The sequence below is a fragment of the Macaca nemestrina genome, chromosome 4 (genome assembly GCF_043159975.1).
Source record: "Macaca nemestrina isolate mMacNem1 chromosome 4, mMacNem.hap1, whole genome shotgun sequence".
NCBI lineage: Eukaryota > Metazoa > Chordata > Mammalia > Primates > Cercopithecidae > Macaca > Macaca nemestrina.
Window position 1 is genome coordinate 99,236,748 of NC_092128.1, and position 26,433 is coordinate 99,263,180.

At 41.7% G+C, this 26,433-nt stretch overlaps 1 protein-coding gene across 6 annotated transcripts in view; it reads left to right on the forward strand.

Moving 5' to 3' along the window:
• LOC105475779 (cAMP responsive element binding protein 5) overlaps positions 1–26,433 on the forward strand; it is a 415,489-nt gene that overhangs the window by 147,674 nt on the left and 241,382 nt on the right. For all 6 annotated transcript variants that reach the window (XM_011731266.3, XM_071094975.1, XM_071094974.1 and 3 more), the window contains exon 5: positions 13,634–13,806. In XM_011731266.3, coding sequence (XP_011729568.1) covers positions 13,634–13,806 — 173 coding nt within the window. The remainder of the gene's footprint in view (positions 1–13,633; positions 13,807–26,433) is intronic.

Consider the following 26,433-nt stretch of genomic DNA (forward strand, 5'->3'; position numbering starts at 1 on the left):
CTTCTCCCTGGCTTCCTCTCTCCTGAGTCCTGGTAACCTCTTCCTTCTCTTACTCTTGTAGCTCCCTGCTGAAACTGGCCCCAGGGTGTTAAACCATCTGTGGCTTTCCTACAATCTGTTTCCACCTTTGCAAAAAGTCTCTTTATTAAATGCTCCTCACATTACCCAGTTTGAAGGTACTAGCTGTTTCCTACTGGGATCCCAGATGTTAAAGTAGTCAAACTCTCTAATTGAAATTGTGCATTTGTATGCAGTCTTCTCAGACTAAAGCATCACCTTCTTTCTGTTTGACTGCAATTTTAACAATACTGAAAAACAGTGGAGTCTCACGGTACAATGAAGTGAAATGAAATTTTAAAAATTAAGGAATATGATAGACTCAGAAGGCAGGGGATTGTATAGAAAAATGAATTCATGACTTTTAAAGAAGTATTTTAAAGATATGAGATCCCAGAGAAAGAAATCATAAAAGAGATCCTTGATGGTTAAGAAAAAAACAGAACCATTAGGTTTTCTGTTTTTTGTTTTTGTTTTTTTAATTCTTATTTGAAGAATAAGGATCAGAAATGGTCTGGTGCTTTTGGATCAGAATAAGTGAGGGAGGATGTCATGAATGGGAAAGGATAGATTAAGTAAGGGTGAAATTGATTTCAAGGAGACAGAGCTACAATTTCTGATCAAGTGGCCAGGCCTCGTATGTGAGCCTCATTGGAAGGTAACATTTAAGGAAAGACTTGGAAGAGATGAGGGAAGGAACTGGGGATATGTGGGAAGAAGCCTTCCAGTTTAGGGGAACGGCTGGTGCCAAGGTTCCTGTGTATTCACAGAATATCAAGGAGGTCCTTATGAGTCTGCAATAACAGAGTGATGGGGTAGAATAGCAGGAAATGAAATCACAGTGGTAACAGGTTATAGCATGCAGGTTTCTGGGGTACCTTGCAGGAGCTGTAAAAATGAAAACTACCTCAGTGACTCCTATTGCACTAGGGACCCCTAAGGATCCAGAGAACGCAAGTTGTGCTGGGAGAAATTGATGAAGTTTGTTTTTAATATTCAGACAGGATTTCCAGAAGTTGCTTTGGGCACTATCATGCCCAGTTGTGGCCAGTGTATTATCCCCTGTGCTATATAACAAATGCTGTTTTGTTCGCTGTGATGAAGGAAAAATGTTATCTCTTTAATTTCAGATGTCATAAAATAAGACAGACTAAGCCTCTCATTGAGTTTCTCTGATGCATTACTTAGTTTGATTTTTGCTTTAAGAAAAAAGAAATACTGTTAATGACGATTAAGTTTGGTTGGAAGCAACGGTGGTTCAAAGGTACTTATTCCCCAGTGAAACAACCACTTCCCAGGATAGAAATAGGCTGCTGAATTAACACTGATCATTAGAACAGCACAGCAGTAACTTACATTTGCAAGTACTAGACAATTTACAATGCAAGGCCATTCATGAAGAGCTACCTGACAGGTTCCACCAGAAGTGAAATGAAGCAGCAAGCACCTCTTTTCTTTATTGTTTTGGAGGAGGAAGTCTAACTTGTAGCACATTTTCCTTTCCACTGAAGATAGCATTTCTATTTTATGTTAAGAGTATAATTTGCCAACTATTCCAGAATGCAGGTGCCCAACCAAAGCTCCAGGCAAGGGAGTTTTCAAGCAATTTCAACTTAGCCAGCCCTACCCTCCAGCTGTTTTGGCCAGGAGAGAACAGGAGCTGAGAAAGGGGGGCTTGGGCAAGGGAAAGGCAAAGGTGAGTCTCTTCTGAGATCTGTAATATATCATTAGCAGCTTTCCAGAGAGTGCTACATTTATATTTCTGGTCATTAAGTAGGTATGCATTGGAGTCTCTTTGAAATGCTGAAGAAATTGACCCTTCAGCATCCTCGTGGTAATTATACGTGTCCTTATTTTTAGTAACTTTGCAAATTTCTGGTAAGGAAGGGAGAGACATTTGTTTAGTAATTCTAGAATGGGCCATTTGCCTCTTGCACGGCCAGACTAGATTCGCAGTGTGCAAATACTCAGCATTTCTCTGCACGCGCTGCACCCCTTTTGTGATTTTTAAATACCCTTTCGTCTCCCACACTACACAGGTGTGAGAGCTTGGCAAGGTCATTGTTGCCTTCTGTTTATCTGCCCCACACCTGCCTCGGGACTCCTTTCCTCACTTGTTTCTAGTCACGTTGCTTTGGTTTTTCCTGTCAGTTTTCCAGTCACTTGGAAGGGCCCTCACTTCCATCAGTGGCTCTGGTTGACCAGACACGTGGTAAATTGGGGAGACTGTTAAGCTGCCTGCTGGCCTCTGGCCTCTGCGTGTTGATATGACTTAGGATAACACAAATCAGCAATTTTTTTTTTTTTTCTGAGACAGAGTCTCACTCTGTCACCCAGGCTGGAGTGCAGTGGCATGATCTCAGCTCACTGCAACCTCCACCTCGCAGGTTCAAGCGATTCTCCTGCCTCAGCCTCCTGAGTAGCTGGGATTACAGGCATGTACCACCACACCCAGCTAATTTTTTGTATTTTAGTAGAGACAGGGTTTCACCGTGTTGCCCAGGCTGGTCACAAACTCCTGAGCTCAGGCAATCCGCCCACCTCAGCCTCCCAAAGAGCTGGAATTATAGGCATGAGCCACTGCACCCAGCCAATGTTATCTTTTCATATTAGGATCACAGGCTTAAGATGACCATGTTCCTGACTTAGACAAGAGGAAATTGTCTATCAGTTGCTCTTTAGTCACATTTCAACACCTCAAAAATCACAGTTCATTTATCTATCCAACCAATGGTAATTTATATAGTTCTGTGCCAGGCACTGAGCTAGGTGCTAGCGATAGAAGAGAAAACAAGAGAGGCTGTGTTCCTTTCTTCCTGGAATTTATTGTACAGTGAACTGGAAATAATAATAATGACAATTGCACACTGTGAAACATGCTATAGGTGAAAGGATTGGGCTGCTGAAGTAGAAAACAGGTGGAATACCTTTAGCTAGGGAGGTGACGTTTAAGATGAACTGGAAAAGGGGAGAGAAAGGGAATCATTCTAAGAACAAGGATGTCAGAGCAGAGAAGCGCAGGGTTGTAAGATAATATGTATGTTACTAAAGCTCTTTTCAAACCATTGCTATATCTTTACTTTATAGGTCAAAGGAAGCAAGGGTACATGATCCTCATTTTGTACTTGAGAAAATGTCATTGATCAATCAACACATTTATTGCTTAGAGGACAGGATTTAGCTAGGCAGAGAGAAGGAGAGGAAATTCTAGGTCTGAGGCATGTACAGGCAAAGGTATGAAGGTGAAAATTTGAAGTCACCTGTTGCATAATGAATAGACCAGTGTGGCTGGAGTTTAGGGTTTGCACAGGGGATAGTGGTAGGAGATGAGGCCGGAAATATGGGGTCCTGAAGGCAAGGCTAAGTGTGGGTTTTTACTGATGGTAATGGGGAGCTATAGCAGGTTTCAGAGCTGGAGAGTAGCATTAGGAAAGTGCTGAATTACATCAATTAATTGGAGAACAGGGTCTGGAGTGTTCGGGGAGGGACTAAAAGGATTGGAAGCCAGGAACCAGGCTCCTATATCAGTAGGAAGCAATTGTATGATCAGGACAGGAGGTGAGAGACGTGTAAAGCTAGTGGGAGGGTCAAGAAAAGGCAAGGCGGATGTGGGAATCATGAAGACAAAATCGACAGACTGGAGAAGTTCAGCAGGATCATGTGTTTAGTGTTGGAGTTTAGATGAAAACACAGACCTGCTGACCAGCCCCTTGCCCTTCAGAACATGGAATAATTGGCTCTCGGTGACACATCTTTCTCTGCTTCCACTGTGTGTGTGTGTGTGTGTGTGTGTGTGTGTGTGTGTGTGTGTGTGAAGGTATTTTTCAGATTCATGTGTTTTTCATCCCTTCTCTTCCCTACTTTTCATATTCCTTCTAAGTTGGAGGCTCACTGTAGTAAGGAGAGGGCTGACTTTTTATTTTCTCTTGTTCCACAGCACTCATTGTACTGTTCTGTATACTCACTCAGCAAACATCTATGTAATGGGCATTGTATTAGGCCCTGAGGACAATGATAGGAAATCAGAACCTGTCCCCATCATCAAAGTGTTCATAGCTAGAAGGAAGACTGACTTTAAACATAATACATATACCAGTGTGTTCTAAGGGCTTTGAAAGAAGTGTGTGTGGGATAAGGTGGAGGACCAAGGAATACTTAGCTGATACTATCTGGTATTAGCAATGATAGTAATGATGATGAGAATAGTGATAATTAGAATAATGGCTGCTAACATTTATTGGACAGTTAATTGTCCAACATTGCATTAAATGCTATGCTTGTATGACCTGATTTAATATTTATAAAAACCTTATCAGATAGGGTTGTCTCTATTTAACAACTGAGAAAACTGAAGTACAGAGGTGCTATAAGCTTGCTGAAGATCACATATCATTCATTTATTTGCAGAATAATTGAATCCATTGCTATCTACCAAGCACACAGCATGGAGGCAGGCATTGGTTATTTTCAGGTGAACACAGCATGTTTTCTGCTCCAGGAACAGTAAACAGTTATGTCATTTTTATTTTTCGAGATGGAGTCTCACTGTGTTGCCCAGGCTGGAGTGCAGTGGCGTGATCTCGGCTCATTGCAACCTCTGCCTCCCAGGTTCAAGCAATTCTCCCTGCCTTAGCATCTCGAGTAGCTGGGATTACAGGCATCCACCACCATGCCCAGCTAATTTTTGTATTTTTTAGTACAGATGGATTTCGCCATGTTGGCCAGGCTGGTCTTGAACTCTTAACTTCAGGTGATCCACCTGCCTCGGCCTCCCAAAGTGCTGGGATTACAGTCGTGAGCCACCAGCCAGGCCAGTGACATGATTTTTAATGGCATGAGACTAGTTTCTGACATCCAGGATTTTGGTGGATACATCAATCAAAGAAATTTGCTCAATCTTGATTCCAGTAACCTGAATAAAGTACAGCTATTTCTCTCCTTTTAACCCATATGATTGTATTTAGCAAAGACAACCAAGACAGTAATGTGGGAGATGAGAACAGAAACATGGACAGTCCAAGGCGTTAAGAAACTGACCAGGAAGGGGCAGAATCTTTCTTTGAGAGACACTTGGAAACTGTTTCTCACAGTCAAGGGTGGCACCTGAGAAGGTATTTGTTGTCTTGAGTATTTGACTACAGGATTAAATGAATAGCTGTAAAATGCTCACAGGGATGGTTCAGGGCTCCATTGCCTCAAACCCAGTATTAGAAAGAATGACAGAGCTCTGGGGATTGGAGGGGAGCCTCAGCAAGTTGGACAGATCTTGCTGCTCAGGAGCTGACAGCCTCAAGTCTAGAACCTCCCTTATGGGGGCCGTCTGCTTCTGGCAATGGGTGAGGGGGCTAAAGCCACTGATGATTGTATCAGTGTGCAAGCTGCCTCTCTACCTACTGTGATGTCTTCCCTCAAGTCAAAGGGGAGCTGCCTATGCATGCAGCATGACTTTTAGATAAGGGACACTCATCAGATATTTTGAAATGAATTCACGGTGTATATCCAAGCTTTTCCAGCTGTGAAGGTGGTGGTGATGACATTGATCCAGATTAGTGGTATGCCAGATATACTGTTGTGTATTTCTCAGACCACATGCCAATATTAATTAATCACTCGTTTATAGTGCCCATTGTAAGAATAGCAGGCATACCTTAGTTTTTGCCAAGTCAATTTCTACAAAAAATATTTGTACAACAAGACTTTAGAAGCAGCAGGACTTAGTGGTGATGTGCCTGGTTAAGAGGTCTGAAGCCAAACTGCCTAGAGCTGAGCTTTTCCACTTATTGGCTGTGTGATTTTGAGCAAGTCACTTAACCTCTTTGCATCAATGTCCTCAACTGTGTAGTAACCATATACCTACCTTCTAGACTGATGAGAAGGGTTAAATGAGTTTTCTGACATACAGCAATGCTGTATCAGTGTTAGCCATTATTAGTATTACTAATACTAATATCAGTCATGGGGAGTAGCCACCAGACTGTACGTTTTGTCTCTGTGCCTCATGTTCTGGACTTTACTGAAAGGAAAGAAGTACATTTTTGTTTTCAGACACTGTGCTGGGACATCCGTCATCTCACATGATTCTGATGCTAATCCTGTCCTTTAGATGATTATCTCCATTTTAAAGATGAGAAAGGTATGGCTCAGAGGACTTCAATGATGTGCCCCAGACATAACGGAGCTGATGCAAACTTGATCCTAGGTCTGGTCCATTCTAGTGCTTATGTTTTTCTTTTATGCTATGGTACCTCTTGGAATTTGTCAGAGTTAAATAGCAAACTGAAAAAGCAAAATGAATGAAAGAATTAACTTCCAGACAGGGTCTCACTCTGTCCCCCAGGCTGGAGTGCAGTGGTGTAATCATGGCTCACTGCAGCCTCAACCTCCTGGGCTCAAGTGATCCTCCTGCCTCAGCCTTTCAAGTCGCTGCGACCACAGGTGTGTGCCACCATGCCTGGCTAATTTTCTTAGTTAAAAAGCAGAATGTAAATGTGTATATCAAGGCTAGAGTTTTCATAGTCCCCTGTGCTCTCCTCTCCCTTCTGAAGAGATGACCTGAGATGTTTTCTTACCTTGTGTTGTCCACCTTGCCCTGTGTGACTGTGCTGCACAGAATGCTAGGAGGGAGAGGTGGCCTGCATGGTCCCTGGAGCCCTCCTCTACTCCATGTCTCCTCTGACACCTCACTATCCCCTTGGTCATGGGGAGGCCTGTCCTCTTAGTAAGATCCAAAAAATACCTGTCCTGATAGATAGCTCCTGAGAGCACAAAACGCGGGAATCAGGACTCTCTAACATCCTTTCTATACCTCCAGAAAGCCTAGTAGCTTCCAGAGGGTTAGAACCTTCGTTATTCTGTGAATGTCTTGCATATCTTTTGGATGCAGTTCAGGGATGTTTACATCTGGGAACTTCTGAAAGTCTTCATAACTGCCCAGGCATCATTAAGATGCAGACAACTCTAAGATTGCACAACTCATAACTGTGAGTTAAGATGACCCTGGCTCTTTATGGAAAATCCCATAAAGTCTCCCCACAGTGGCAGTTGGATGGAATATAGATTTGCAGATAACATTTTGAGACCTTACAGGAATCAACATCATGTTGCCTATATGCTCCAACCTTCACTTTCAATTGTGGTCCATTCCCTTCATCCTTCATTACCACACCCTAAAATTATAGTTATTTTTAAGAACATGGATGTATACTTATGTGCATCAGATTGTTTTTTTTGCATTTTGTATACCAAGCCCATGCATGCAGAAAGACAATTACCACTCTACCTCAAGCTCAGGAGTATGCAATCAAGACTCATTATTCCCCTGCTTCTCATTTCATTCACACCCTTTATGTCTCAGAACAATAATGAATGGAGAGCAAAGCATCCCAAAATACTTGAGGAAAGGAAGAAGTCAAAGGACATGCTGAGAAATGTGAATCAAAGAGGGAGAAATTTCGGTGAAGATCGTTTGTTTAAAGTGGAGCTCTCATCTTTGGTGGTTGAGAGATTGTACTTTTTCTTAGATCTGTTTCTTGAATCATGATCCCTTGGGGTTTGGCAGAAAGCTATAATTTTTGGAAGGCTCACTTCTACAAAAGCTTATGGTTATGGAGAAAAATCAACGTTTGTAGGTCCATGAATCAGAGTCTAAAAGTCTGTTTGGATATTTAGTGTCTCATAAAATATAACATAGGAAGAGACTTGTGGAGTATCAGAGCTGGAAAAGATCATGAAGACCATGTGGTCTAGCCCCCTCCTTTAATGATGAGGCTACTGAGCCCAGCGAGGTTGAATGATTCATCCAGGTTACATGACTACAAGGAACGGTAGACAAACTGGACTAGAATAGACCTCTTAACTCCCAAGCCTGTATATTTTCAACACTATTACACATTACTAATCATTTGGAAACAGTTGAGCCAAAGCATGAACCATGTATCATAAATGAGAGAATCTTAGCAATAAAAGAGACCTTGGAGGTCGTCTGGTGCCATCTCCCTTCTGAGGCAGGAATCCTTTTGGTGACATAGCTGACAAATGGCCACTCATCCTGGCTTAACTCTAGTGCCAAGAAGTTCAGTATGTTACAGGCAGCTTGTTGTGTCTTTGGATATCTCTACATATTGGTAAATTTGTTCTGACAGAAGGTCGTATCTGTACCTTGAAAGTATCATCCCGTTAGGAGTGAGGGTGGCCAGAGGTGAGTGGCATGGTATTGGTGTTGGTGAGGAGTTTACTCTTTTTCTCATCTTAAAATAAGGATAGTAATGTCTAACTCTTAAGGGTCATTGTGAAGACTAAAGATGCAGTTTATAAAGCATCTACCATTGTGCCTGCTTCAACATAGGTACTCAAAGTGTAATTATTATTGACTTTTATCATCATTATTACATTTTTGAAGTTATGCCCTCTGGCTGGGCGCTGTGGCTCACACCTGTAATCCTAGCACTTTGGGAGGTGGGTGGATCAAAAGGTCAGGAGTTCAAGACCAGCTTGGCCAACATAGTGAAACCCCATCTCTACTAAAAATACAAAAATTAGCCAAGTGTGGTGGCATGTGCCTGTAGTCCCAGCTAGTCAGGAGGCCGAGGCAGGAGAATCGCTTGAACCCAGGAGACAGAGATTGCAGTGAGCTGAGACCGCGTCATTGCATTCCAGCCTGGGTGACAGAGGGAGACTCCATTGAAAAAAACAAACAAACAAAAAACAAACCAACAAAAAAAAAAAACAAGAAAAGAAATGAAATTATGCCATCTGGAGCAACACAGACTATGTCTAATCTTACAAATATTTTAAAGCAGTTAGCATGACCCTTTAAGTCTCCTCTTCAGACTAAATATTCTCTGATTCTTCTACTGCTCTTCCTGTGATACATTTTGGATGCCTTCATTCACACTAATTTGTCAATTTTCCCCTTAAAATGTGGTGGCCAAATGTGGTCAATCCAATCTACTCTACAGTGGAATAATTACTTCTCTAGATCTGGATGTTTCACTTCTTGCAAAGCAACCTAGATTTATGTTAGCATTTTTGGAGGCCAGATCACACAGTTGGCTCAAGTAAAACCTGATTATCCTATCCAGAACATTAGCTATGCCTCCCAACTTTGTGTCAACTGCAGATTCGACAAGCATGATTTTTACCTCTTCATCCAAACTGTTGATAAAAAATGTTGAACAAGAAAAGGCCAAGGGCAGCTTCGAGGAACACCTCTGGTCCTTCCCTGCATACTGACATCCATCCACTAGTTTGGTGATATTGTTTCACCAGCTTCACATCTACCCACCTGTACTATCAGAAATAACTCAGCAAGATAGAGTTACTCTTTGTGTTTTTGAAATTGGAGATTTAATTTATCTGGAGGTAAAATGCAATTTTTTTTTTATCGATGAAGACAGGTTTTGAACCCATACTTGGGACAATGTGAACTCAGGAAGTAATTTTGTGTTTGAGTTACTATGTAATGCTTAAAGAAAAAGAAATTGCCTTCTCTTAGTGTGAAATGATAATGCTTTTGCTGGGTTGTTTATTTTTCCAAAATGTTTTGAAATTACTCTCTGGATCTGGGAGAAGACTGGAGAATTTGCAGATTTTATGCGCTGGGTAAAGAAGAGATTACAGAAGAGCTAGAATATGTCTTTCAGGAGCCTTTTCCATTTCTGTAGAGATCACAGAGATGAAGAGATGCCTTTAAAGTGTTGATGAAGGAGAATGTTGGACATATTCCTAGATAGTGATTAGTATTCCTTTTGGTGATTCTCAGAAAGATTCTTAAACTTTTTTGGGGAGAGGGGATTACTTCTTTCTCTTATTTAACATGCTTTACTCTGAAGAAATTAAACCTATTCTTTGTGCTTCAGCATAAGCCAGTTTTCTTTGTCTTTTTCCATGGTGGATGTAAGGAATGGTGGTTGTGTCCATCATTTGAGCCAAAGTGCTCAAATATTGGAAGCTCAACTCTCAGCATCTTCCTTCAATGGCCCCTTTAATATTTTTAAAAAGGTTTTACTTTTTTTTATATATACAAGGCTTGTGGCTTTCTTCTTAATCCTGATCCTCTCTATTTCCTCAGCCCACAACTGAACCATAATTTAACAATACCTTAATATCTAAAACTGCATTATTGCATACTTGCATATTGCAAGGTGAACAGACAGGACATTAGCACTCTCGAAAATGGACCAGGGAACAAACAGGTAATGTTTCATAATATGGAATATTCTAGGAATGTTATAGTTCACCCATTCACTCAATAGTTATTGAACACTCTGATATGTCAGGCACAAAGCTAGGCAATGGAGACATAACGGGGAGTAAAATCAGATTTAGTTTCTTCTCTCATTGGGCTCATGGGCTCACAGTCTAGGGGAGAAACAGCTATTAATCAAACAATCAAGAACAATTGTAAGCCATTGTACTATAAAGGAAAAGGAGATGGTGCCCATCACTTGGGTGGGTGTGGGCAGGAAAGGCTTGCCTACATGATGATTGATTCTGAGGTCTGAAGGTACAGGCAGGGCAAGGGCATTGGCGTTAGAAAGCAGCATACAAGGCCCGATGCTGGAGCGCAGTATGGTTAGTGTGAGGGTAGGAAATTAGAATGTGGAATGAATCACAGGGAGCAAGAGTAGAGGTGGTGTGAGCTGAGCTGGGAGGTAGAAAGAGTCCTACACAGGCTTCGGAGGCATACAAGGAGTGCTGCCAGTGACTTCCAAACCGATGGCTTAGGGTGTATGTTCTGGGGAGGGAGTGGGAGGTGAACCTCACATACGCCGTGTGTGATGTTATGACTTTTGCATTTTGAAAAGATCACAGTGGCTGTAGTAGGGGGAAAAGGAGGAAGAGAAGCCAGAGCGCATGAAGGAGACCATTGTCTAGACAAGGATAGAAGATGATGGCAGTTGGTTATAGGTTGGTGGAAGGATGGATGGAAAGATTGGAAGAGATGAGGGACACTTAGTTAAATTTGTAGGACTTGGAAACTGCCTAAGAGGGTGATGGAAAAGAGGCATCCAGGATAATTCAAGGAGAGTCCATATGTTTTATAATTTTCTTTGTGAATTTAAAGATTGTGATCTTAAAAATTAAATTGTACAGCATCAATAATTCTAAAAGGAGAGTCAAAAATGGTTCTGTGCCTTGGATCTATTATTGATAGAGCAGGTGACTGTGAGCTAGATGAAAAATTTTAAGTGTCTTTGAACTTAAACAATAGACAAAATAATACCTATAGTTTCTGACCTCATTAAGACACAGGGAAATAAGTTTGTCAAGGTTCACTTTCAAAAGAAATAACACAATTTTCTTTATTTTCATTATCATTTTTAGTCCAATTCTCTAAATCTCTAGATCCTATAAAAAGAACTACAGTGTGTTCCTGCACTGCCACCAATGCAGATCGCCATTTCTTTTCATCTTACTTTACCCAATCACAGTATTTTCCCACGTCAGAAAAATTTTCCAGTGTATAAGAGAAGCCTTTGGACTGTGAGTGTATATATAAGCCTGTTCCTGCCTTTGGGGTCCCACGACAACACAGTAGGCTCACAGTCTAAGCCAGGTGCCCAGTTTCCATCTGGATTCCTGACAAATTGTGTGGTCAGGATTTAGAAATCAGAAACCTGGGAAAGGTGCAATGTGATGGACACAGCCACCCCAAATACCATATATGTTATCACCATCATTTAACACGTAGTGCAGGAAATCCTTTTCTTTGCAGAAGAACTTCAAAGGACCACTTCTAGTTCTCTTGGGTAACATTTATTTTTTCTTTGCTAACAACGAAGCGCAGACAGATATATGTATTTTTTTTCTTTAGTAAATTGCTAGTGACACTCCATTTTCCCCCTCCCATCCTCAACCTATTGTCTAATAGACCTCTTAAATTTCCCCACCCTTCTAGACTGAAGAGCTGTACCTTGCCACTTGTAGAGATTTACTTATTGCCCTTACCTATTACTTTTTTGGCCAAGACCTTTCTCTTTCTTTTCTTTCTTTCTTTTTTTTCTTTTTTTTTCTTTTTTCGAGACAGAGTCTCACTCTGTCCCTCAAGCTGTAATGTGGAGTGTAGAGGTGTAATCCTGGCTTACTGCAGCCTCAAACTCCTGGGCTCAAGTGATCCTCCTGCCTCAGCCTCCCAAAGTGCTGGCATTACAGGCATAAGCACTATGCCGCTTTCTCTTTCTCTACTGGTTTCTAAATTTCTTTCTGACCTTTTGGTCCCAATGTGTTGATCAGCCTTCTCCGCTCAATGTGAATTTTCTCTGGTTGTCTGAGTAACTTTCTTTCCCATGAAGAGCTCTCTCACATATTTTACTTACTTTTGAATTTTAAACAAATAAGCCTTCATTTGAAGGCATCAGAAATAAATACATGATATTAGGTCCTGTCAGTGACTCAGGCATCTCATGTTCTTTCACTGGTTTATCCATGCTGTTAATATACATCTGGCCTGGCGCAGTGGCTCACGCCTGTAATCCCAGCACTTTGGGAGGCCGAGGCGGGTGGATCACCTGAGGTCGGGAGTTCGAGACCAGCCTGACCAACATGGAGAAACCCCGTCTCTACTAAAAATACAAAAATTAGCTGGGCCTGGTGGCACATGCCTATAATCCCAGCTACTAGGGAGGCTGAGGCAGGAGAATTGCTTGAACCTGGGAGGCGGAGGTTGCAGTGAGCCGAGATCGTGCCATTGCACTCCAGCCTGGGCAATAAGAGTGAAACTCCACCTCAAAAAAAAAAAAAAAAAAAAATATATATATATATATACACACACACACACACACACACACACATATCTACTGAATGCCTACTGTGGTCCAGGCACCATGGGATAGAGCTGTGAATACAAACATCCTATGTTCCAGAGGAAAAGACAGGGAACAAGTAACTAGATGCTTGATTATTGTTCTGTGTTTCCATTACTCCATGCATTGTGAGAGATGGATTTTATGAAAATACAGCAGAAAGTGGTAACTCTTGCTCTAATCATTGGATCTCAGATGTCTTGTCATGTATTCCAGTCATCCAACCTCATTCCACAGGTTACTGAGCTTGTGTCCTGAGTCCTCAGATTATGATTTGGAAAGGTAGTCGTTTTCTTTAAAATAAATTAAAAAAATATATATATATATATGGTTGGGCACTCTTATAGGACTAAAAATGAAAGGAAAAAACCAGTGTGCTTGTCATGCAAAGCAGGATGCAGAATGACTATTCACTAAATCACAGTATTATGCACTTATCACAAAAATCATTTTCAAATCTGATATTCATCCTCCCAGTCAGAGAAGGCACGCACTAAAAGTCTCTGATGCAAACCTCACATCAGGATGGCAGGACAGTGATAAGGAAACTTTAAGGCATTTTCTCACGTGCTTTACTCTAAGGGTGAGTAGTTATTTTTCATCTCCTCGTAGCTGTATATTATAACAAGATGAATGGGCCTACAGCTTGCCGGAAGCCATAACTCTCTATATAGTTGACATGACTAGATTCCCAGTTTTGGCCTTTGAGAGCTTGAGAGTAGAATAAAAACATTGACTCCTCCTGACCTTTCCACTGTGTCTTCTCTTGGCAGAATATCTCAATGCATAATGCAGTTGGTGGGGCCATGACAGGGCCCGGAACTCACCAGCTTAGCAGTGCTCGGCTGCCCAACCACGACACCAGCGTTGTGATTCAGCAAGCCATGCCGTCACCCCAGTCCAGCTCCGTCATCACCCAGGCACCTTCCACCAACCGCCAGATTGGGTAAGGAGCCCTTCTCGGCTGTCCCTGGGTCCTGGCTGGAGCTCAGGAAATGTTCTGGACTTTCTCCTGGTTTCTGATGCTCAGATTGGTTGGTTTTTCTGGCCGGCATGATATTGCCTAGAGCACAGAGTGATGCTTTTGATGGGAGAAGGGAGGAGTCTCCGCTTGGTAGAAGCTGTTTTGATCCTGGACTTTGGGTGGTAGGGGTGGGGTGGTGAGGAAGTCATTCTGTGTCATCATTTCTTCAGACAAGATTTGTGAACTTTAAGATGACTGTGGGAAAACCCACGGTTGTTAAGGAGACCAGACTATAGTGCACAGAACAAACATGGTGGAGGGAAGTTCTACCAGCTCAGCCTTGTCTCCAACAGAGTGTACCCTTCCCTTCCTGGGAGCTGCCACACTCATCACCTCATCTTCCGTGTGCAGCAATCCCTCCTTGTCCGTGAGAGATAAATTCCAGGCTGCCCAGTGGATACCTGAAAGTGCAGATAGTACCAAACCCTGTGTATAATATGTGTTTTCCGTCTGATAACTGAGATAGCTATTAAGTGACTACTGGGTGGGGCGTGTCCACAGCCTGGACATGGTGGACAGGGAGATGATTCACATCCTGGGGGGCATGGCTTGGGATGGCATGAAGTTTCATCATGCTACTCAGAATGGTAAGCAGTTTAAAACTTGTGAATTGCTTATTTCTGGAATTTTCCTTTTAATATTTTTGGACCATGATTAACTGAAACTGCAGAAAGCAAAACCACGGATAAGGGGGACTACTGTATTTCCTTAGTCGTCCCGCCCTTTGCTCATTCTTCCCTGCTTCTTCTTCTTGTTACTGCCTCCTTATTAGCCCTCTCCTTCCTCTACGTTGGTCCATGCTGATTCCCGGAGTAGACAAAACAAAGAAAGCAGGCCCCTCTCTGTCATCTATGCAAATAGACAATACTGAGGCATTGAGGAAAAATTGGTGGAAAGATCCTGTCATTGAACCCCAGACACTCCATGTCATGTGATGGAAAGAGCTCTCCCTTCTGGGTATCCTGTATTAGCTCTAGCCCCTTGCTATGCGAAGTGTGGTCTGAGGATCCATAGCGGGGACATTTTCCAGGGAGCTTCTCAGAAACGCAGTATCTCTGGCCCAGCTTCCTTATCCCCAGAATGAGGATGGTGTCTGTTCTTTCCAACTTCACAAGAGTAAAGATGAAATCAAAGATTTAAGAGCACATGGATTCTTAGGAAGAAAAGGTAATAAGTTTAAGCCAAAGAGCTGTGATAAAGTTCTGTTGCTGGCTGCTGAGAACTGGCTGCTCTACGCTCCCAGAATTCTCTGTTTAAAATGAGAAGGGGCACTTGCTGTGTTTGGTATGTGCATCAACATTCAGTTTGAATTTTCAGTCAAATATTGGATGTGATCATTAAAAACTTAGAAACTGCTCCACAATTTGTCAGTAGGTCTTTTCCTTCTTGTTTTTCGGTGCTATAAGAATTCCAGACCGGCAGGGAACACTGGCTTATTCCTCCCTAGGATCTTCCAGAAGGGGCACCTTGTCTCACATTTTCAACTTACCACGATGGGCTGTGACACATTAAGACCCACCTTAAGAAATGAGAGTAATGGGTAATGGGTAATGACCATTTTGTGAGTTTGCTGTGGGTGCATTTGGTTTTCTATTCAAGAAACAGAATATTAACCTGGCCCTTTGAATGCTTGGCTTTGTTGAAAGGAGTCAATGCTAGGTTGGTAAGTATCTCTGCTGAAGATTTCTTTTCTTCTCAAATGACCATGAGAGCAAATGTTGCCGCTATCTAAATCAAGAACCCATAGTATGCTAAGAGAGTGGGGTGGATTCATTAAAGACAGCATCTAAATCTCCAGGGACTTCTCTCAAGTGGCTTGGCTTTCAGCAGACAATTCACAGTTAGGCCAGCTAATTATAATTATTTTATTTTTCTTTCAAGGGGAAAAAACATAAAATGTGCTAGAGTTTACTAGCGGTTTTACAGCATTCCTTCCCCCCTGGAGTTCTCCTGCCTCCCTCTCCCTGCCACCCCCCACCAACTACCCTTTTGGAGGCCTTTAGTATTCAGCCATTGTTAGCACAAAGCTGGTCTTTATGAAACAGTCTTTTGAGGGCTAGCACTAAAGTTTAAGATGAGTGCTGACTCTGTCAATAATTGACGCAGCTGGCCCAGGACTGTACATTTGGGTGACATTTGTAGGCCGTGTCACCATGCCTGGATGGAGGCGGGTGTTTCTCTGGTATGGACGCCTTTTGGACACACTCCATCTTCCCATTTATTCTCCAGCCTGGGGTGTTGTGTGTCGCTCCTGGTGTGTTCTAGGAGATAATTGTCACTTTTAGGACTCTGTCTCATTGCCAAGCCTGAGGGAGGCTATTTCTTTCATTCAGATTCCTCCCTGGTGTGTTTGCCATGTTGATTCAAACCCACACATCTTGTCATTTCCATTTTTCTCCATCCAAAACCTTGCCCAGATGATCCTGGAGACTCAGCAAGAAATAACCCAATCGGTCTCACCAGTGGATTCAGTATGAAACTCTAGGTGGTAACATTTGGGGATGGTTGACTCTTTTATTTCTCTCAGGAAAGAGGAAATGAGTACTTATTTGAAAACATGAGTTCCCTCTGGGGACTGTGTCTTTAAATGAGCATTTGAAATTGCAGATAGCTTTTTTTTTTCTTACTTTATTTTATTTTTTTGAGGCTGCACAGAACCATATTGTAGTAATATTCTGATTTTTATCACAACCTCAAATATTTAAGTGTCAAAATCTGGCCAAGCCACCTGCAAATGTTTGCCATGGCTACTGGCCAAGAAAAACAGCAAACAGCAATGAAAGTCTTCATTCAGGCTCAGCGCTTAAGCTGCATCCAGCCAGAAAGGCTGGGTCCCACCTGTGCCCACGCACAGTGCTCTTGTGCTGCGGCCAGCGGGTGTGTCACGGCTGAGACTGTGTGGGAGAGGGGGCCGCCTGGCTCCTGCTCCCCCATCTTCCCTTCCCTTCTACCAGTGCTTGGCTGTTGCAGGCAACCCCCTGTTCTCGCTCTTCTCTGTCTCCCTCTTTTCACAGTGCAAAATTTAAGCTTGGAGGCTTGAATGTATTGAGAGAGCTATCGACATAAAAGACTTGAAAATAGGAATAGTGCCAGTTATCAGGGAGGACTTTGGGGACAAAGGGTAGGCATCCTTGTAAGCATTTGATTTTCATGCTTTTGAACAGGCACTGAGCCAAACCAGACCAAAATGAGTGCAAATGCAAAAATCCAAAGAAGTAATGTTAAAAGGAAGTAGACAAACAACATGTGCAACTTCCATTCCATACCACAGCAATTCATACCATGCCCTGTGCTCAATTCTGTGAAAGTAATGCCATTACCTCAATAGAAACCAGAGGTAAATATGAATATCTCAAATTGCTCTTGTGTGGTTGGGCAGGCTAGAAAAACACACAACTATAGAGAGTGTGGGAGGCATCCCCAAACTAGTGACTACTTGTGCTTATTCAAACTGGCAGACGCTCTGCCGGGAAGAGTGTGTCTTTGGCTGACTGATGGTAGCATTTTCAGAGATAAGTTTCCCAGATGGAAAAAAGAGTGAGCCATGGGCTGTGGGGAAGACAAGTGAGACAGAAAACAAGCATGTATTAAATAGAGATAAAATCGATTCAGCCTTGAACCAAATATGTGGCAGAATCCAAACAGTATCTCTCCTCCTGTCATTTTTATTAGCTATCATGTAACAGGCTCATTAATTCAGGCTCAAGTCAGCAAAGCCTGGGAAAATGGCGGAAGGGTAGGTAGCACTATTAGAAGTTCACACACTCTCTGTCTCTCAGTTTCTTATCATCTAAGACATTTTTGTAGGAGTCAATAGTCAGTTGAGTAGATGGCTGTAATCTTAATAGATCCCAGCTTTCTTAACTAAGTTGATTCTTCTTTATGGATAAGTTATAGTAGATAATTTACACTCAGTAATTCTTCAGGAGAGCAATGAAGATAATATGGAATTTGGAGTTCTACAAGAATGGATATCAATACAGAGTTCTGATGGGTTATGGGAGACACTTCCAAAATATTCTACACATTTTTTTTCTTACCCTTTACTTCTTTGTAGGGCACTGGCCAAATATGTCTAACATCAGAATATACAAATATGGAGTATTCTGGTGAAGAGAATGAATTGGCCAGCTGTATCAGGAAACTCAGAAATATGTTCAACAGAATGCATATATGAAGACATTTATGTGAAAAAATCCTCCCTGATTTTACACCAATTTTAATCCTGGAACATATATTTCCACATGATGCGTGGCTTAGGCATTTGGTTATAAACCCTATTTGCATGGGGCTGTAGCTAGGCAGTAGAGACATAAAACTTAGCCAGAAATTTATACAAAATATCATAGAAAAAAATCTTGTTTTATGTAAAGATAAAGAGGTGCCAAGATTTACCATAAATTGTACCTCCTCTTACCTTTTCTGTGCCTCTTTATCCCCTTTCTCTTTGCAATCCCAGATGCTATGTGTCATGCAGAATATTAGATGTAGTTCAGTTGACATAACTGAGGAAAACAAACAAGCAAACAAAAATAATAATAAAAAGAAAAGCTGATTACATCTCAAAATTTGTTGGTGGCAAAAGCAATGTTACGAATCATGTGGCTTTGCTGTGTGAGTTAACGTTCCTGCCCAGTGTTCCCTCAAGATGAGAATGTTAATAGATTTGAGGGGTTTGTGTCATCGTTGCTGGGGTTGGGGGAAAGAACAGTAGAAAAATCGGTAAATGATGCCATCACTGAAGGTCACGGCTTAAAGAAGACCTAAATAACAAAGCAGCTTACAGGTTAAGAATGTGTTTGCCTTGTCAATGCGTATGTGTATGAATCCATTTTTAAGAGCTTTCTAAAGCTCCTCGAACCAAAGTGAGCATGAGTAAGACTGTCACTGTCTACTATGGGCTAATGCTGGGGACATTCAGGCCAGCCTCCTTCCTGCTGGAGGCAGCGGGGCAGCAGGTCCCGGCTTGTCACTGGTCCTCAGCCCTTAGCCAGGACAACTTGAAGCCCCTTTGAGTAATGCAGACCAGAAGTCATTATTTCCTGCTTTGTGTTTTGCTGAGTATCACGGCTATGAACATAGCTTTATTGTTGGAAAGTTGCTGGATCTTTCACAGCCCCAAAAACATTTACGAGGGCCCTTCCGGGGGATGCTTTCTGGGAGGGTTGACAGACTTAACCATATGGCTCCCGTTAAATCCCATGCAGAGTCTTGAGAAATTACCTCTGACAAGGGGGCCGGCAGCCTTCCACTCACAGGGTTTTATGTGTGGAACGAAACATTAAGTACTGATACTTGAGGAAATATAATGTTTCTTAACATTCAAAAGTTGTAACACCACATGGTATTGTGGTCAGATGAAGGGGGTAGAGCCAGAACATGGGAGCACATGGCTGGGTATTCCAAGAGGCAGAAAAATACCCCAGCTCTCATCTCTGAATCTGGTTCTTGCCTCTGATTCTTCAGGCAAGCATTGTGTCTTGGTGTCGTCTCAGCTTCCCACCTGGAACACAGTAAGCCTGCTCTACTTGGGAGAGAAAATCGGAGGTAGCTCCTCGATGGCTCAAGCCCTTCATTAGAAAGGGCCTTGATACTGACACTGAAGAAGAGAAAGGAAGCTAATATTTATTCAGGACCTACTATGTGCCAGGCACTGAGCTAGCTTTGCATGTTATTTCCTGTAATTCTTCAATAGCTCAGAGAGGTAGCTGTTATTTACCCCAATATTAGTGCTCCAAGAAGAAAAGTAACTTGTCCAAAGTCACCCAGCCAGGGAGATAAACAGAGTTTTGAATGAGTCTATTGGACTCAAAAGCACATGTTTCCCCATGTTCCTGACCATGGCAATACCAGTGCCATGGAAGACCCATGAGTGTGCCTGAGACTGGCAGAATCATCTATGCACAGGAGTTAGCTAATGCTCAGTCTATCTGGTTAGAGTGACAAACACTTCATCCCCTCATGTTTAAGGAAACCATAGCATCACAGAGAAGTGACAGCCCTGTTGCCAACATTTGGTTGCTCTACATTTGGCTTCTTAGCCTGCAGGAAGACCACTATTCCCTGCCCAAATGCAGTTCAACTTCCAGATTTGTTCCACTTCCTGAGGGGACAGGTGACTTGGAGGAAGACTTCATTTCTGGAACTCCTACACAGAACCTGGCCCTCGGAGTTTCTGAAGCTTCCATGTAAGTGTCTCAGTGTGCATTTCTTCCCTCCTGTTTTTGGAAAAGATAGGCACAAATGAGGGACTACTTCTACAGCAACTAGCCTGGGATTATTCTTTCTGTGCTTATAATAAATCTAAACATTTGTTCTTTTGTGCAACGTATTGAAAAGATATGCCTGGAAGACAAGAGCTTGCTTGTAGCAAAACCGTGTCAGGTCAGAGGGGAGTCAAAGAAAAGCATTGTCATGGGTTTTAGACATTCAGGCTCTGCCATTTAAAAGATTTGCCACCTTGGCTAAGCACTCAGCTTCCCCAGACCTGGTTTCCTTTACCTACATATATACATATAAAGGGGTTAGCCAATTAATTGAGTCAGTCTCAGCTCCAAAATTCTCATTCACTGCCTCTTTTCTGTCTCAAATTTATTCTCTCTTTTGGTTTGTTTTCTTCCAGGAGCCAAGTTTGGCAGAAGCTCTAGATTATCTGACTTCCTAGATATGTTCACATAGCCCAGAGAGTGAGAACAGAATAGGGTTTGGGAAGAGAAGCCCACAGCAGTAAAAGGGAGGGGTCCTAGCATATGACATCAGAGAGACTTGACTTGTAGGCTCAGCTCTTAGGTGAACAACAGCAACCTCTTCTCTTTGTCAGGTGCTGTTTACAAGGCACATCTCTACTAGTTTAGCATGCATGATTCTGTTACCTGAGAATTAATACACCCATTTTGCAGTTGAGTAAAGTCAGGTTCAGAGATTAAGTAACTTGCCCTGGGTCATAGTGATAATGGCCAGAGCCAGAACTCGAATCCAGACCACCTACTCCATGCACTATCCCATAGTTCCCAAGAAACTTAACTTGCCCAGGTTTAAGTTTTATCACCTGTAAAATTAGGGGGGTGGGTACCATTAGAAAATTCTCAAAATTCTTTTCAGCATTAAAATGTTAGTGATTTTCATAACGAATTTAATTTTGTAAACTACTTGATAAGGTAACTTCTCTGGGGACTCACTGCTGCGTGCATGACTAGGTATAGCTTCCTCTCTTGAAGTAATCTTATCAGGAAATTGTTCTTTTATTCTCACTTTGCTAACAGTGGCTTATTTTTGGAGCTTTAACTAGAAAAACACCTAAAATAGTAAACATGTGAAACAAGTCCAATCCAACATAAGAGATCTGGATGATGATTTTGCCAGACACAGTTCTATGGGAAAATGCAGTCCACTGTCTTATATTCTTGAACTATTATTATTTGGGGAATTATTTTGTGGAAGATCTGAAACAAAACTTTAGCTCATATCACTGGTTAGTGTCTTCCTCTGTGTAAGCGATAAGGTGCCTTGTGAGTGAATATTTGGGAATGAGAGTATGTAGTCTCCCGTAATGCAAACTGCAAAAATTAACTGCTCTTTTCTGCACTTGTCATAGTTCCTACATCAAGAGTGGCTCAGTATTTCCTGTTTACAAATCCAGAAGCAAGAATGAAAACCTAGCAGGTTCACATGGCTTGTGGTGTTTAGGGAGAGTCCCATGACTGAGGATAATCATTTATTGAAGGATATCAAAAAGAGTATTAACATGGGAAAATGATTAGTATGTGCAGTGCCCTGTGTGAACTGAGCATGTTAGGAGAAGGTCGAATTGAACCTGGTAATTCAGAGCTGGTCCTTTGGAACTGGAAGTACACTTGGCTTTTTTGAAGATGGAACATGTCCAAGTAATAGGGCGATGTCCCAGTGGGCATTTCAGATATTTGGAGCTTTTATATTCTATAATACTATATGTCTCACAAAATGTAAATAACACTTGTCTGAACTGTTTGATAGATTCTGAATTAAAAGCGAAGCATTAATCTAGAAATTTGGAGATAACCTATGATGCCCTTTGCATGTATGCTATATTCATGTAATCAGATACTTTGAGATTCAAAAGATAGCTCATTCAACAGGTTCTTTCCTATGCATTTTTAATTTATGTTTCACCAAATAAATTTTCTCTACAATCATCTTTTATATCCCTTCTAATGAAGATTTAAAGATTACATAAATACCATTAGCATTTTACTCTGATTGAATCAGAATAACACATAAACATCCAATTTGATCTTGAATTTTGAATGTAAAGGGAATCATTGATATTAAGATTCTGGTATATACAGATGGAATCCTATTTCAATGAGGCAGTGCAACACCATTGCTCTAGGGATAGAAAGCCAAGGCTGATGACTCTGACTGTACCATACATGAGCTCTGGACTTTGAACAGGCTTCTTTACCTTGCTGGGGACCTGACTTTTCCATCTTATAAAAAGAAAGAATGAAACTAGGTTGTCTAATAAATGCTTTCTCCTATCTCAAATTCCCAATAATTCTGAAACAAGCTCTTAGGAACAAGTGTGTTTCCTTATCATGGCTCACACCCTACAACAACACTGCTTGGCTGACCTAGACTGCTGAAGAAGAATTCTACAAAACACATTCACATTTAGCAGGTAGTCTAGTAATCCATTTGCCAGGTATGTTGTGCTTTTGGCAAATATCAACTAAAAGTTCCTGCAGAGTAATAAACATTCTTAATGGTACCAGACACATTTAAAGGAATTTGGGGTTTTATAGTTTTCCCCCCTTTGGCAAAGTGCATTCTGGCTGATGATTAGGCCAGTAAAGTCTGTAAAATGATAGGACCCTTGTGAGCATTGGGTAGCAACATGATGGAATGTGCTTGGTTTGCTTTTGCAGGGTCACAGACCTTTGCAGAGAACAGATGGCCCCAAACATCTTTGAAATGCTAGAAATGACTTCCTGAATAACCATATACCCATCATATCTTGGTCCAGCGATGGTAATTCACAAGCCAAACACACAGCACTTTACAGCTGACCCCCAATGTATTATTTTTAGTCTATGGAACGCATTAACATTTTCTACATGAATAATCATAATGATAACTGGAACCTGTAAGAGCAAATACCCATCCCCAAATCACTGAGCCATTGAACACTTGTCAGATGAGCAATGACATTCTTAGAATCTGTCGGGGCAGGAGGCTAAGCATTTGACAGACTCTCAGGGATCTCTGCTTAGCATGTCACTTCATCTCATTTTTCTCAAGAGTCTTGCTCAAATTGCATACTTAAAGAGATAAGCAGTAAGGTACTAGATTAAAGAGAAGATAAATGAAGTAGTAGCTGATTCCTTTCCAGTATTGTTTGGGTTGTGGGAGGGAAGCCTACTGGATGAATCTGCAAACTCAATGAAACCAGTCTAATTCTCACTTCCTTCCAAAGCCCCATGTTGAGTCAGTGTATATTTTAAATGCCAAAACTAAACAAAAGGCAAACTATAGACGCATATTCCAAATCATAGACTTTATAAAGCGTTGAAAGAATTAATTTAATCCAACTAGGCTTCATACTGTTAGAGGTGACTGAGGAATTTTACAGACCAGGTACACCCAAATAAAAATCTGATGAAATAAAAGTCTGGAATTGGAGAAAGTTGAAGACTTTTAACTAAAAGGAAAATGAGGGGTGTGAGGGGCGGGGCCATGTGGTGTAAATTGCTAGATTTGTCCCAATCCCCCCGCCCCCACCACACACACACACACACGCACACACACACACACACATACACACACACACACGCACACAGTAGATAGCTGCTACTTATTTAATGCAGCTCTGTAGTCAGGCACTTTGCAGAGAATCAGAGGAGTGAGTTTGTTGAAATCTCATTTGGCAAATTGGTGTGTGTGTGTGTGTGTGTGTGTGTGTGAGAGAGAGAAAGAGAGAGAGAGAGACAGAGACAGAGAGAGATTTTTATGAAAAGAGTGTGTGAAACTTTGGCTGCCCCACCTGAAGCCACAGACAACCAGCCTTATATTGGGGCCGCTGCATTCCATAATTATTATTGCCATTAGGAATAATTATTATTTGCTTGGTTGAGTTGGCAGTTTGCAGCCTGCCTGAGACAGAGGCTTCTCAAAGGAGCCACAGAACACAAAGTCCCAACCAATCACCCACAAGTGCTTCAACATGTTTGGACGACGTCCTTCTCTTGGTTCATTTCATTGGGTTTCATACCCATTGAGCTTCAAATTGAATGAAAAGTGCATCAGATACAAAACCAGCATGAATGAGTGCCGGCACTCAGGAAGCTTTTCTGATTGGAAGTCTGGATTCGTGGCTTTTCTCAAGTCTGGAGATGAAAGTTAACTTTTTTCGTGACACTGTGTTCCTCTAATTAAAAATAGAAAAATAAATAACAAGATGGGTCTTCAGTTAGAGGCTAGGTTCAAAATAGTCTGAGAGACAAAGTGCAGAAGAATGAGGAAACCCCAAGCCAAAAAGCAGCAAGGCTGTTTAGGAGGCAGAACAGTGACAACTTGAACTTAATTTTTTTCCCAATGTGTTTAACCTTCTTGCACACAAACTCCAGATTCCAGATTTTGTATTATTTCTTCTTTCCTTTGCTGTATCATTTTGAAATAACTGTGCCTGAATATTCCTCCAACCCTCTTTAGGGATCTCAGAAAGTGTGGTCAGGGGATGTTTAACCAGCACAGTGTTCACAACAGAAGCTGTGCCTGGTGAAAAGCCTCCCCAAGCCACTAAAGAGAAAAGAATATGACAAGACATTCTTCCAGACGTTATTTTTCCTGTAGACTTGGTTGATTCCTTGCCAAGGCCTGTACCACAGTCACAGGCAGAGGCCTGTGGGTGCTTAAAGAGAATAGCACACGCCCTCAAGTGCGGGTGTCTCTCTCCTCCCCTTTACCTCTTCCTCCCATAGTGGTTGTTTGTAGCTCAATGGCTGAATCAGACCCTTGAGAGCTTCCTAAAAAAGGCTGAATCAGAAGAAAACACCCAACAGCCTCCAGTTACTGTGTCAGGCCCACCTCAGTACAGTGAATGTTAGCTTTGTCTTCACAGGCACCCAAACGATCTGTCAAGCATCGCAAAGCCAACTGTGATTTTTAGACAGGGCAAAGAAGACCCGGGTGACCTCACTAGAAGTGAGGGAGGTGCCATGTCTGGGTAATCAATGCCTTGTCCGCCTGTCAAGAATGCAGGTGACTTGGTGCACACCTTCTCACAGATGTACTGCCAGAGTGGGGTGACAAAGAAGAACCTCCTCTCCCATTCTAGGCATTGGAAAGATACTTCTTTTGCTATTACCCTTGGCACAAAAGGTTCTTTGGGTGAATGCCCCTGTAAGAATAAGAAGTAAATGAAAGTTGTACTGTAGTGATTTCCGGGGATTTGTGGTCCTGGATATTATATATAGAAAAACTGTTTAGTGGGAAAATATTACAAAGGAGCATTCCTGTCTGGATTTTTATAAAAGATGACAAAATAGTGCTGTAAAGAAACAGAAATCCAGCACTTTCTCAGTAGTATTAAAGCCTGTCCTTAGGTAAAATTTCATGGGAGTGTAGAGTTGCTGCTTTTTCATTTTTCATTTGTTCTTGGAATTTAAGGGTAGAGAAAGGCCAAGGGAAATGGGCTTCATCAGCAAGGAGTTTAATAAAGACAGAACTTTAATTGGTTCATTCTCAATGGTAACCTTCAAGGGGAACTGAATTTTTACAAAGTCACAGTAGTGTATTGTTTGTATCAGTACTTAATGAGTTCCATTGTTAACTTTTACATCAAAGACCCTGTTGCATCAACTTCTTTTTAGTCTTATGATAGGAAGTGCTTGTTTTCAAGGTGTTTCCATGAAAAGCATTTGATCCTTCATGTTTCCATGATGGATTTCTCTGGAAAGCTGGGAGTTTTCCAAAATCTAACAGTTATATCAGTTTTTATGGTGATGGGTCTCATTTTTCTTCCAGTATACATTATCTTCTCTACTAATTGACTTAATTTTCAGTTCTTATTTCCAGTCAAGAAATGAAACAAGCTTGCAAATTTTGTTAATTGCACTGAAATTAGACGTGTGGTGAGTTTTAGAGGAGTGTCCAAACAGAGCTGGATTCCATCAGAGCCTTGAGGAAAATTAGATGGCAGACCCCGAGGGAGAAAAGGGCAGAACACAGGCTGACATATGACAATTCTTGGGAAACTATTTAAGTTTCTTGGGGGAAAAAAAAAGATAGCTGATGGTTTTTAAATAAATAAATTAATTAATTAATTAATAGCAGGCAGATCCCAGAACATTGTAATGTGAAATCTGGGTACCATAATATAAAGATGAATTATTAAAATATGGGCACCTCAAATCCACTAACTTGGGCCCACCAGAGCCTGCCCAGGGGCTGCCAAGGATGAGGGGTGTGGAGATTGGCCAGGTGGGCAGGGCTCCCCATCTCCCAGGTATGCCTTCAACCACCGCAGCTTCACATGTGTGAACTTAGTTGGGTTTCTGCATAAGCATTTCTTTG